Genomic DNA, 13,551 nt, shown 5'->3' on the forward strand with positions numbered 1-13,551 from the left:
ACTTAAAGGCACACTTAAGGTGACCTTGCCCTTGAACTGGTTGTGGGCAGAGAAGGGTGAGGGGACAGAGAAGGACAGGAACATAGGAAGCTGCCACATACTGAGTCAGACCATTGGTCCATCTAGTTCAGGATTGTCTTCACAGACTGGCAGCAGCTCCTCCAAGGTTGCAAGCAGGAATCTCTCTCAGCCCTATCTTGGAGAAGCCAGGGAGGGACCTTGGAACCTTCTGCTCCTCCCAGAGCGGCTCCATCCCCTGAGTGGAATATCTTACTGTGCTCACACTTCTAGTCTCCCATTCATATGCAACCAGGGCAGACCCTGCTTAGCTAAGGGGACAAGTCATGCTTGCTACCACAAGACCAGCTCTCCTCTCCTAAGAGGATAACAGACACTTTGTGCAATATGCACTATGCCAGTCATATTGCTTGGAATATTGCAAGGCACCCAATTTTAAGCAGAAAGGTTTTACAGGCTACAGGTGTAATGAATTGTTCTAATCCACATTTTTTTCAAAAAATGCAAAACCCAAACTGCTCACACATACAGCCATGATCCTGCCCTTACAGTAAGCTCACCCCACCTCAGTGCCCCCAAACGACCTTCAGCAGCTGGTCTACATCTGCTTCTCACCCTGATCTCTTACACTTGAAGAAAATATACTCTGCTCATGCATCTAAGCTCCTCACTCCTTCGTACAAGATCAGGTGTGTGTTATTTTAAATAATGTCCCTGTGTCACCATCCCAACAAAGTAGTCTGTGTATCTAAGCACATAAGCATATTCCCCTGCTAAATATGCACCTTTTTAAAGTGCTAATTCTCTTATACTTAGCAGGAGGAGAACAACTGGCCCTATCCATCCTCAGCACAGCACCTCTCCAGTGACTGTTGCTGATATCTTATCTTATGTTTCTTTTTTAGATTGTGAGCCCTTTGGGGACAGGGAACCATTTTATTTTTATCTCTATGTAACCACTTTGGGAACTTTTGTTGAAAAGCGATATATAACAACAACAACTACTACTACTACTACTACTACTACTACTACTACAAATATTTATATACCGCTCTTCAACCAAAGTTCACAAAGCAGTTTACATAGGCAAATAAATACATAAATAAGATGGTCCCCAAAGGGATCACAGTCTAAAAATAAAGACAAGGCAGATACCAGCAACAGCCACTGGAGGGATGCTGTGCTGGGGTTGGATAGGGTCAGTTGCTCCCCTCATGATAAATATAAGAGAATCACCACTTTAAAAAGTGTCTCTGCTCAGTTGGCAGGGGCCTATATAAACATTTGTAGTAGTAATAAACAGCAGTTTGTGTGAGGAGGTTTCCACGTAGTTAAATCTGACTGCAATACCAAAAACCCTTTTTTAAAAAATGATGATTAGGGTTTACTGGCTGAGTTAAAATTGGCTAAACACAGAAGCTGCTTCATACCAATAGCTTCCCACATAGTTCCTTGCTTCTGTGGCAGTCATGAGCCTGAATCCAGCTACAAGATCAGTTCAGTAGGCAGGGTGTTTTAAACCAGCCAGAGCACTGATACTAAATGGCCAGGGAAACAGAAAAAAGGGGTTGAAGAGCTGCCAAGAACAGACTCTAGGAAACCACCCTGAGCAATTTGGATGGATGAATGAATGAATGAATGAATATATGCAGTCCCTGGCTGTCTAGTCTAGTCAATACCACAGAATGATGCCATCACTGGCTTTGCAAAACTGGACCTCTCCTTCACAAGTGAGATGCTTCTCTAAATTTCAGTGCCAAAAAAAAAAGGGGGGGGTCTCCAGCTGAAGTGGTGGTCTCCCACTTTACCTTCTGCTTGGTGCTGATGGGCTGGGGCTTGAGCTTCTCATCTTTAGTCCTGGAAATCCTCAGGAACTGCTTCAGGTCTCCCTAGGAGGAAAAAGTGCTCTTTTCAGAAACATGCAAGGAGCATCCAAGACCTGGGAGGCAGGGCAGGGCTAGCTCTCTGCCCAGGCAAGGTTGCGTCTTCTCTGATGCAGCCAGCCTAGTGCAAAACCCGTGGGATGCGGGTCTTGCTGCTTCAGTCTGGATGCAGCCACATTGCTTTTGCGCAGAACTTGGATGATTCTCGGGTCTCAGGATATGATGATACCATGAACCTTTAAAGCAACTTGAATCACCATTTAATGCTGCGGTCCTTCATCCCCATCATCCTTTTCCATTTGAGAAACGATTTTGCATTTATTAGCACATGAAGCCACTTTGCTTGGTAGAGAATCCAAGCTCTCTTCACACCTTTCAATGAACTGGAATCTACATTTTTAGCCTTCTATATAAGAAGCAGGCTAACAACACCTCCAAACTAGGAACGTAGGAAGCTGCCATATACCAAGTCAGACCATTGATCCACCTAGCTCAGTATTGTCTATACCAGGGCTGCTCAACTTCGGCCTTCCTGCAGATGTTGGCCATGATCCCTGGCTACTGTAACTGGGGATTATGGGAGTGGTAATCCAAAAACAACTGGTGGGGGGGAGGGCACAGTTGAGCAGGCCTGGTCTACACAGACTGGCAACGGCTTCTCCAGGTCTCTCTCAGCCCTGCCTTGGGAGTTGCCAGGGAGGGAACTTGGAACTTTCTGCATGCTAGCATACAGGTGCTCTTCTCAGAGCAGCCCCATCCCCTAAGGCAGGCAACCCCAAACTGCAGCCCTCCAGATGTTGCTGAACTACAACTTCCAGCATAACCAGCCACAAAAAATTGTGTCTAGGGATGTTGGGAGTTGTAGTTCAGCAACATCTGGAGGGCCGCAGTTTGGGGATGCCTGCCCTAAGGGGAATATCTTTGTGCTCACACATGTAGTCTTCCATTCAGATGTGAACAAGGGTGGACCCTGCTTAGCAAATGGGACAATTCATGCTTGCTGCCACAAGATCAGCCCTCAGTGGCCTTCTTACCAGATCCACATATTCCAGCACCATGTAGTGAGGCTCTGCTTCCCGACATAGGCCCAGCAGTCGCACCACGTTGCTATGGTTCAGTTTGCCAAACATCTCAAACTCCCGCCTGAAGTCCAGCTGCAGCTGCTCGTCCCTTGTCTGAAGACTCTTGATGAGAACAAGCACCTCCGTTTCATTGTCCTCAATGCCTTTTGCCTTGGCCAGAAAGACTTCTCCAAACTCACCCTTCCCTGGAAGAACAGGGCAGCATGTAACTCTTCACCACACTAACCAGAGCCAGACACAACAAGATCTTTAGCCTACTTTCACCCAGCAGTGTGTGTGTGTGTGTGTGTGTGTGTGTGTGTGTGTGTGTGTTAGGGATGTAGATGGAACCAGTTTGAAGGACCAGCAGTTCCACCAGTTCGAAGGCGGGGTTGGTGGTGGTTGACTTTAATGGCGGGGGAGGGTGCACTTATCCCTCCCTCCGCTATCCCCCCGCTGGCACTCCATTAGCAAAGGGTCTGTTGGGGAGGTAGCGTACCTCCCTGCTGCCCCATTGGACCCTACGTCACCGGAAGTACCTGACGCACCTGTGCACGTCAGTACGTGCGCATGTCACACTTGTGCACCGAGGAGGCAATGAGTAATAAGGTATCATCACTGAGGAGGCAATGGGGGCGGCAGGGAGGTACAATGGACCCTTTGCTAACGGAGCGCCAGCGAGAGAAAAGTGGAGGGAGGGGTAAGTGCATGCTCCCTCGCCCTTAAAGTCAACTTCTCCTTTGAACTTAGCCCATCTGGTTCCGTGCACATTGTGTGTGTGTGTGTCCCGCTATCAACTTTGTAATGCCTGGACCAATATGAACCAAACTGGGTACAGCTCTAAGAACACCTCAATAACATAGTTATTGGTGATGCCATCCAGCTCAAGTAAAGATGGCGGATGCATAAATGTTTGAGGTGCAAGTGGACTAACTTGTGGACTGCCTAACCGATTTGGACCAATTTTGGTGCAGTACCTCAATGGCGTAGTTTGTGATGATCTTATCTACCCCAATTCAAGCGTGGACAAGTGAACAACTGAAGTGTAAGTGGGCTAACTTGTGAACTGCCTAACCACTTTGAACCAAATTTGATACAGTTGTAAGGGCACATAGGGACATCTCAATGGCATAGTTTGTAATGATGTCATCCACCCCGATTCAAGATGGTGGATGTGAGAATGTTTAAGGTTGAAGTTGGCTAAGTTGTGAGGATGTTAATTATCAGTTAAGATTATAATGAAAGCAAAGTAGACAAGATTAGTTCTTACCAGAACATATGAAAGGATCTGAATATTGTTTACCACCACCCCAATTCCAAAATAATGGTCTTGAAAATGCTTAAGAATCTCTTATCTATTATTAGGAATTATATATGTCAAACCAACAGCATTCAACATTATTTAAGCTGTGGGGAAAACATATAGCAGTCAAGCACTAGGAAGAGTAGGACCTCTGTGTAAGTGGTAAGGTATCATCGCATAGTACATAGGAAGCTGCCTTCTACCGAGTCAGAGCCTCGGTCCACTAAGCTCAGTATTGTTTACACAGACTGGCAGTGGCTCTCCAAGTTTTTAGGCAAGCGTCTCCCCCAGTCCCACCTGGAGATAGTAAGGATATTTCTTATTAGTACCTATAAAACCTGCAGATTGCAAGCCCCAAGAGGCATTCCTCCATCCCTCTCACACCTAACAGGAGGGAATGCCTCTTAGGATTAAGCCAGCTACAACACATACTGATCGCCCCCTAAAGACAAAAATAAATATGCTTTCTACTTCACAACCATTGTTTTTACTGATGTGCAAAATCAACCAAAACTCAGAATTACAGTAATCCCTCGACCTACGAACTACTCGACATCCGATGTTTTCGAGTTACGAGCGACAAAAAAGACCGGAAGTAGTTGCCGGTTTAGATTCAGCTTACTCGACCTACGAATTTTTAGATGCGGTTTCCTCGACTTACGAATGTTTCCAGACTTCCGTGGTGCGCTCTTCGACTTACGAAAATTTCGACCTCCGAACGTGCGTTCGGAATGGATTAATTACGTAAGTCGAGGGACCACTGTACTACCACGATGAATATATTTGTATATATTGCTTTTCAACAAGAGTTCTCAAAGTGGTTTACATTAAAAGAAAAAGGGGGGGGGAGATGGCTCCGTCCCAAAGGGATCACAATCGATAAGCAATATAAGGTGCATACCAGCAACAGCCACGGGAGAGGTGCTGTGCTGGGGTTGCATAGGACTAGTTGCTCTCTCCGTGCTAAATATGAGAGAATCTCCACTTAAAAAAAAGTTAGCAGGGTTGCCCTAAAAAAAAAGGTTAAATGGCACCAGCCCAGGGACGGGCAGGGAGACGTGGGAGCTATGCAGCAAGGCTTCAGTGGACACGTTGGGAATCTGCAAATCCATCAAACCATGGCACTGTTTGAAGAGGGAGGGAAGGAGAGCAGCAAATACATGGGCTGAGATCAGGCTGTGCATTGGTCAACAAACACAAAGCAGAACTGTTGCTATGAAGCATACCTAAGGTAGTGATTGTCTGCAGGTTGGAGCGAGGGAAGTGCATCTTGTCACCAGTGCTGTGCCTCTTGCTGGTGGCAGAGCTGCTGCCAAGATTGTTCAGAGACGCTTCTTCTTGGATCTCAGCAGTGGTCTGCCCGTTTTGCAGCAAAGTGCCTCCTGAAAAGGGAAACATGGATCTTTATAAAGGATTGCTGTTACAGTGAGCACATCCTGGAGTTTGGGTATTTTATTGTAGGGGTTCGCACACTCCTTGGCAACGAACCATGCAAAATGGAAGCACCGACGGCCAGCGATTGTGCCTGCAAGGCAAGGCAAATTCCAGGGGAGCTCTATTGCCTATGCCTCTGCAACGGGAGTTGGATAAGTGGCCTATGGCACCATCACAATCTATAGCTTGAGTGCACAAGTCCATTTAGCCAGCCACCTGAGCTGCTAATTATGTGCAGGGAGCACATAACTCCTGGTGAAGGTTGGGCAGTGTGGCCAAGTTTTGTGATACTGCCTGTAAAATCCGCAAACAATTTACCAACTAAAATGATGTTATCTTGAATGTGTTTATTTTATGCTGGTCAATGACCGAAATAAAAGATTCTGAGTCCGATTCCTGGTGAAGGTGAGACACTCTTAACTGAAGTGAATCCAGAGGAGCATGGGGAGGTAAGCTTTCTTCCCTGACCCTAAAGCAAGTCTTATGCCTTGAACCTTCCCCATAGAAAAACACATGCCTCGAGAAGTAGCAACCAATGCAGGAAAGCACCTCTGTTTTGATTACGTGAGTCCATCTTTTGACCTATAACTGAACCACAGCAGAGAACGTTGCAGCTTTCCCAATTATATACGTCAGCCTAAGAGTTGCTTTAACACTTGGCTTTCTTCTCCCAAAAATTACAAAGGATTTTCTTGGATTATAGGGGGAATTTGTAGGCAGAATTGTAATTGACTCTGGATTACTTCAGTTGACTGAGTCACGCATGTTATCCGCATGCTTGGCATATCAATTCATTCTTTAATCTCACCCCGCAAAAATATCCCTCCCCCAATCAAACCTGCTGTCCCGTGTGCAGATTAAGCTGTCTCGAAGAACAGCCGTGGGCAGTTCCGAAGCAAGCTGGTCTTCAGTAATTTGGGGGCAGAGTGTGCAGGGATCTATTTCTTGAGAGAATGGTCCATTCTTAAGACTAGCTTGTCTTGGTCACTAGAGGGCACTGCAGCCACACAATTCAGGGATGCCTTTCTCCTTGGCAGCCTTCCCATCTCTGAAATTTGATTAAGCCCCCTTGCTATTTGGCCTATCACTAGAGGCTCCTGCTGAATGCCCCTCATGGTTTTTTTCATAACCCTCCAGTAGTTAGATCAAACCTCATCATGGCTCCTCAGCAGCAGAGGCAGCAGGTAGGTATTGCTGTCACTTGTGATGGATTAACAGAGTATTCTGGGCAGCTCTTGTGTTCTCAGAGGAACTGACGGGTTAAGTCTGCCCTGCACAGAAAAGCCTGAAGCTACATCTTAAGTATCTAGCAAGACAGGCAGTCCCCTCCACGCAGAACATTTCCTATGGCTATTCTTAATGCTGAAAGGTATGTTAGAAAAACCCAACTAAATCAGAACCAATGTAATGGAAATTCTGCCCAGGTTCTGGTCATTATGAGGTTCTGCAGATTTTGAAAATATTTTGGCAAGAATGGGCCCTACATCCATCCATCCATCCATTTCCATTTTTATATTGCCCTTTATAATGTATCTCAAAGCGGTTTACAAAAGATAAAATACATAAAAGTTACATTTAAAACCTTAAAATCAGCATTAAAAACCATAAACGTACAAAAAAAATAAAATAAAAAGATAAACAGAAGCAAGAAACCTGGCAGCCTCTAAGAGGTTAAATAAATAAAAACAGAACAATTAGCCGAGACTGGAGAAAATAAGGAGGGAAAAGATAAGCTAGAAGGTACTGCCACTGTGTAAAACATGAGCATTCAGCTGGGATCACAACTAATTAAAAAAAGTGGATTGCACCAGTGAAACCACCACCATTTTATTTTCTTGCTTAGGTGTGTATTCATTTATTTTTTAAAGTAAGAGATAGAGGGAGAGATCAGATGCATAGGACATCTTTGGCTATGAGGGTTGTGGAGAAGAGTGGATTTTGGCAGGCGCATCTTGTCTCATCTCTGCATGACAAGCTGTCCTTGCCTGTATTTCCTCTTCCATACAATTAAAGGAACAGGAGCCCTGCTCTGCACCTGTTCACCTCACCAAGAGGAGAAAAAAGCATATTGTTGCAGTTGCAGGGAAGTAACAGCAGGAGAGAGGATATGCCCTCAGCTCCTGGGCTTCCCAGCGGCATCTGGTGGGCCACTGTGTGAAACAGGATGCTGGACTAAATGGGCCTGATCCAGCAGGGCTGTTTTAATGTAAGAAGCATTGCTTACACTAGCATTTCTTTAGCATTTCTAAGCCTTTAGCAGACACTGTTGGTACATTTTCAGGTGCTACTCTGCAACCCGAATGGTTAAAAACTTGGTGGGTTTTTTTGTTTTCTGTTTTTTTTAAAATTAAACCAAAGGACCTAAGGAAGTCAAATAGTACATGAAATTAGTACTGAATGATGAGCATCAGAAAAACATGGCGGGGGGAGAAGAGGGGGACCCAGAAAGAACAAAATGCATTTCTGGGTGAGCGAACTGTGTTCTACGTGTTAGATTTCTGAAACAGAAACGTAGGGGGTGGGGGAGCTGGGAGGGCAACTACTTTTCTGCCCCTCCCTTGGGAGTCACCCTTGGTGAGCACCACAGAGGCACAGGAGACACTCAATTCTTCCCAGTCATTATTATCTACACCAGGGTTTCTTAACCTTGGGCCCCCAGAGGTTGTTGGACTACAACTCCCATCATCCTCAGCCACAAAGGCCATGTCTGGGGATGATGGGAGTTGTAGTCCAAAATCATTTGGGGGCCCAAGGTTAAGAAACCCTGATCTACACACTTTGGCTATAATGATTTAATATTCTGGTGAAGCCAAGCATTGGCCAGTTGTGGGGGGGTGTTGGTAGGGGCTGCTAGTCTACGGCTGAGTAGGCACATTGGTCCCAAGTCTGTGAAACCCCAAAGCCCATCTTGGAGCGTACAAGCAGCCAGCTCAGAGAGGCTCCTCCCCATGACTCACTCTCCTCAACTGGCCTTTATGTCCAGAAGCATTATCTGCTCTGGCCATGTACCCTCCAAGGTGGAAACCATCAATGCCCTTGCAACTCAAGAAGCCAAGGCGGCATCTCTCCAAGAACAGTCATCTACTCTTTGAGATCCAAAGCTTTCTTAAATTGTTCTGCAAAACTGTATTAAGGTGGTGCCTTAGCTTCTGGGAACTTGAGGTTTCTTTCTATACCACAAGGGTTGATCATTCTTCTCCCCTGGTCAGGACACCCACCAAATCCTGAGCATTGATCCTGAGCTGAAATAATAGTGTGGCTCCCTACCTTATCTACTTTGTATCCCTATTCCAAATCCACCCTTTCCTTGCTTTTATGGAGTGCTTCCTGACACCACGTAAACAGTGGCTGGGTCTCAAGGTTTAATACCGAGCGTATGCATAGATCAACAGGTCCATATTAAAGCTTTGCCATCATACAGTGATTTCTTCTAGGAGTCGAATCAAAGGAGTTTCTTAAGATCAGCCCCCAAAGCATCATAAGCGTGCTTTGTCATCACAACTTGTACTGTAACCCACCTATCACCACCAAACAGCCACTTCTGGAGACATTGCCCTTATCTTCTCCAATAAGAATTCTAATCAGGACCACAAGTCAGGTCTATAATATAATGAACATTTGTAATAAAGCTGACCAGTTGTATAGAAAAAGGCATGGTGATAACCTGACAGGGCCAATCGACCTCCAAGTTCAACCGGGAGCATCCTCTTAAGTGGTCTCTCTTTCTGCCCAGCCCAAATAGCACAGACAAGCAGAGAGGCACTCTTGTTTGGCTACCACAGAACTGAGAACTTTACATAAAAGCCAATGATGAAGCCTGAGCATCTTTCAGAATGCTCAGCCCTTCAAGAACCTTGCACTGGCTGTCATTGTGCAGCAGGGAGGTGGGAGGTTCTGTATCCTATTCTATTAGCAGCTTCATTGACATTCCTGTGCTTTACTTTCTTCCCCAGCCCTTGGGGTGTGGCAGGATATTTATTTATTAAATGTATATGCCACTTTCCTACCTGGGTAGTCAAAGCAGTGTACAACAGAAGATGAACCAACAGAAATAGAATGGAAGTATTCCAGACAGGGCAGAAACTGTTCCAACAGTTTCAAAGAGATGGGTTTCCCCCACCTTCAGGTGACCTAAGCTGAGTGCCATATCTGTGCAGACTTGCTCTTCCGAGCCAGGATCATGCTCCTCTCCCTTACCGTTCAGGCACTCCATCTCAGGTTCCTCCGCCTCTGGCTGCTTCTTCAGCCTCTTTGCTTTCCTCCTCTTCTTGCAGTAAAACATGAGGCCCAGCACAATGATGATGTAAGCCACAGCAGCACCAACCGATAGCCCAATGGTCTGGATCATCTTGTAGGGAGTGTGGCTGTTGGGTGAATCACCCTGTTCTGTCATTGGTTTGTCTGAAAGTAAAACGCCAGAACATTGCAGCATGATGCTACTTCCTTATTTTAGCAATAAAACCCCTGGTTATGTTCAGTGTTTCACAACCAGACATGTATGTAACTCTGCACAACCTCAGCCCTCCCAGCTCTTGCTGGACTTCAACTCCCATCATTCCCAGCCACAGTGGTCAATAGTCTGGGATGGTGGGAGCTGCTGGAGGACTGAAGTTGTGCAGCCCTAGCTTGATCTGTCTTTGTGATGCAGAGAATTAGCCCAAGTAGTCTCCTCCACCAAGCCAGCACGGCCAGGTTACGCCTGGTCCTGAACAGGATATAAACGTGGGATCTTCTTTTTCATGAATAACCAGGAGAATTGCTGTAATTAGAACCTCCACGGCTTAGCTGAATATTCTGACCTTTTAATTTATTGTATTATTTATTTATTTATTCAATTTCTATACCACCCTTCCAAAAATGGCTCAGGGCGGTTTACACAGAGAAATAGCAAACAGATAAGATGGAACCCTGTCCCCAAAGGGCTCACAATCTAAAAAGAAACAAGATAGACACCAGCAACAGTCACTGGAGGTATTGTGCTGGGGGTGAATAGGGCCAGTTACTCTCCCACTGCTCAATCAAGAGAATCACCACATTAAAAAGGTGCCTCTTTGCCCAGTTAGCAGGGGTCTTCAAGATGAAGCCATGAGCTCAGCAGTAGAGCATCTGCTTTGCATGCAGAAGACCCCCAGGTTCAATCCCTGGCACCTCCAGGTCAAGCTGGGAAAGACTCCTGCCTGAAACCTTGGAGAGTCACTACCAGTCAGTGTAGGCAATACTGAGCTAGGCAGACCAGTTGTCGTACTTGGTATAAGGCAGCTCCCTATGCTGGCTACCACCTCTTGCTTCCGGAAACCATAGAATGCATAGTATACAGATATGGAACATTCTGCCTCACCCATTGGTGGGGAGATGCAGAGCTCTCCTGCATTCCAAATGCAGCAGTCTGACCACCACCAAATCTCTTACCTACAACATGGAGAGAGGCCTCGTGATGCTTGATGTTGCAACTGTTCCCGGCAATGCATGTGTACTTGCCAGAGTCCTCAGTGGTGACATCATATATGATCAGGGAGCCATTGGGCATAATTTGCATCCTGCAAAAATACAAGAAAAGGAGGCAGCAGTAGGGAGGAATCATGGCAGAAGTGGACCACTCAGCAATCGACTGACACAACCCAGGACATTGTGTTCCATAAGCAGCACATATCCACACCACTCAATCAGGGCGCCAGCTCTAGATGACTCAAGCCAGGCAAGTTAATCAAGTCATACCTTATAGCAGGGCTACACAACTTTGATCCTCCTGCAAATGCTGGACTACAGCTCCCATCATCCCCGACTATTGTCCACTATGGCTGGGGATGATGGAAACAGTAGTCAAAAAACAGTAGGAGGACCAAAGTTGTGCACCCCTGCCTTACAGGGAACATAGGAAGTTGCCACATGGTGAGTCAGACCATTGGTCCATCTAGCTCAGTATTGTCTACACAGACTGGCAGCGGCTTTTCCAAGGTTGCAGGCAGGAGTCTCTCTCAGCCCTATCTTGGAGATGCTGTCAGGGAGGGAACTTGGAACCTTCTGCATGCAAGCAGGCAGATGATCTTCCCAGAGAGGCCCCATCCCCTGAGGGAAATATATTACAGTGCTCACACATGTAGTCAGTCAAATGCAAACCAGGGCAGACCCTGCTTAGCAAAGGGGACAATTCATGCTTGCTACCACAAGACCAGCTCTCCTCTCCTCTCTATGGTGTGGCCACATTTGGAGTACTGCATATAGTTCTGGTCTCTTAAGAAAGATGTTGTAGAACTGGAAGAAAACCCCTGCATCACATGTCCCCTCCAGTCCTTGGCCAGTCGGAACAGTTGGGGTGAAATTCCTTCCTAAACCCGGATAGGACAACCAGTCAGATCCAGAGAGTAAACAGACATTAGGCTCTCTTTTAAAAAGGAAGAAATTTGGCAGCTGCTTTTAGGACATTTCAAATGGTTGTTTTAGTTGGCTTTAATTTTCTTGTTGTTTGCATTCTTGTTTTTAAAAATTGTTCTTTTATTCTTGTAAACTGCCCCAAGCAGTACTGAACTGAAGGGGCGGGATATGAATGCATTAAACAAACAAGCCAGACCTGGAAGGGAGGAGAGAAAACTTTTTAATATATTTGGAAGCAAGGAGAGGCAGAGAGCAAGCAACTCCATTTCTCCCAACCTAATGGGTATTGACGACGACAATCTGACTCCTAGAGGAGAGAAGGAAAAATACCCCTAACAAGTTCCTCTGGTAGTCACTCAAGACTACCATGCAGACAACGGTCTTTCTCTACCCTGCTACCTGAAACCTAACCGGTGATGCCAAAGATTGATCCTGTGAGTCCCTATCTGAGCCAAGCATGCGCTCGACAGCAGCGCTACAGACCCCCAACCTGCCATGCCAGTGCAACTATGCTGTATCGCTTTGAGGCATGCTCTGTAAGCATCTGCCTGATTGATTAAACAATTCTGAATGCTAGTTATTGCTAAATACACTTCAGGGCAATGAGATGATCCTTTAATTGCCTGCCCATTGTGTTGGCTTCTGCTGTGCGGGAACTGGAGAGAGCCATGCCACGGGCTAGGGAGTGCACTCTTCCCACACAAAAGGGAAAGTGGTGAAGGAACTGCAGACAGGCAGGAGATCTGAGAAGCCTGTAGGTGACTGGAGTGGAGAAAAGAACCTCCCTGTCCTGAAGAGCACAGCAAGCAAGAGGCTCTCAACTGTGGATGGACACATACACGTGCGGGTGCGCGCACACACACAAACACACACACACACACACTTTTAATGCTAACACCTGCTCACTGAGCAAAGATTGAGCACCTTTTAAAGTACCTTATATTCTCTTATATTTAGCAGGGGGAGAGCAACTGGCCCTATCCAACGCCAGCTCAGCATCCAACCAGTGGCTGTTGCCAACATCTGCCTTAAATTTCTTTTTAGACTGTGAGCCCTTTGGGGGCAGGGGACCATCTTATTTATGTATTATTATTATTTATTATTATTTCTTGTTTACACATTCAGACAGATGTTATAGACTGGTTTGTTTTATCCAGACATCAAGTCCTTCCCAAGGACCTGGGATGGCTGAATTTTGTTATCAATGTTGTTGCTGTTATTATAGATATCAATACAGAATATAGGCTGTTCCCAGTAAAGTTGCTTTTTGTAATTGGCTGGTGGTGATTTCTGTGGCCCCTATGGTGCTGAGGTGCTCTTCAAGGTCTTTTGGAACTGCACCCAGGGCGCCAATTACCACTGGGATTATTTTGGTCTTTTTCTGCCACAGCCTTTCAATTTCCATTTGTAGATCTTTGTATTTGGTGATTTTTTCTATTTCTTTTTCTTCTATTCTGCTATCCCCTGGTATTGCTATGTC

General features: G+C 45.9%; 1 protein-coding gene across 2 annotated transcripts in view; it reads right to left on the reverse strand.

Moving 5' to 3' along the window:
* PTK7 (protein tyrosine kinase 7 (inactive)) overlaps positions 1–13,551 on the reverse strand; it is a 153,145-nt gene that overhangs the window by 4,002 nt on the left and 135,592 nt on the right. For both annotated transcript variants that reach the window (XM_053313098.1, XM_053313091.1), the window contains exons 13-17: positions 11,109–11,236; positions 9,897–10,100; positions 5,492–5,647; positions 2,936–3,168; positions 1,827–1,907 (exon numbers count right to left, since the gene is read on the reverse strand). In XM_053313098.1, coding sequence (XP_053169073.1) covers positions 1,827–1,907; positions 2,936–3,168; positions 5,492–5,647; positions 9,897–10,100; positions 11,109–11,236 — 802 coding nt within the window. The remainder of the gene's footprint in view (positions 1–1,826; positions 1,908–2,935; positions 3,169–5,491; positions 5,648–9,896; positions 10,101–11,108; positions 11,237–13,551) is intronic.

The sequence above is a fragment of the Hemicordylus capensis genome, chromosome 1 (assembly GCF_027244095.1).
Source record: "Hemicordylus capensis ecotype Gifberg chromosome 1, rHemCap1.1.pri, whole genome shotgun sequence".
NCBI lineage: Eukaryota > Metazoa > Chordata > Lepidosauria > Squamata > Cordylidae > Hemicordylus > Hemicordylus capensis.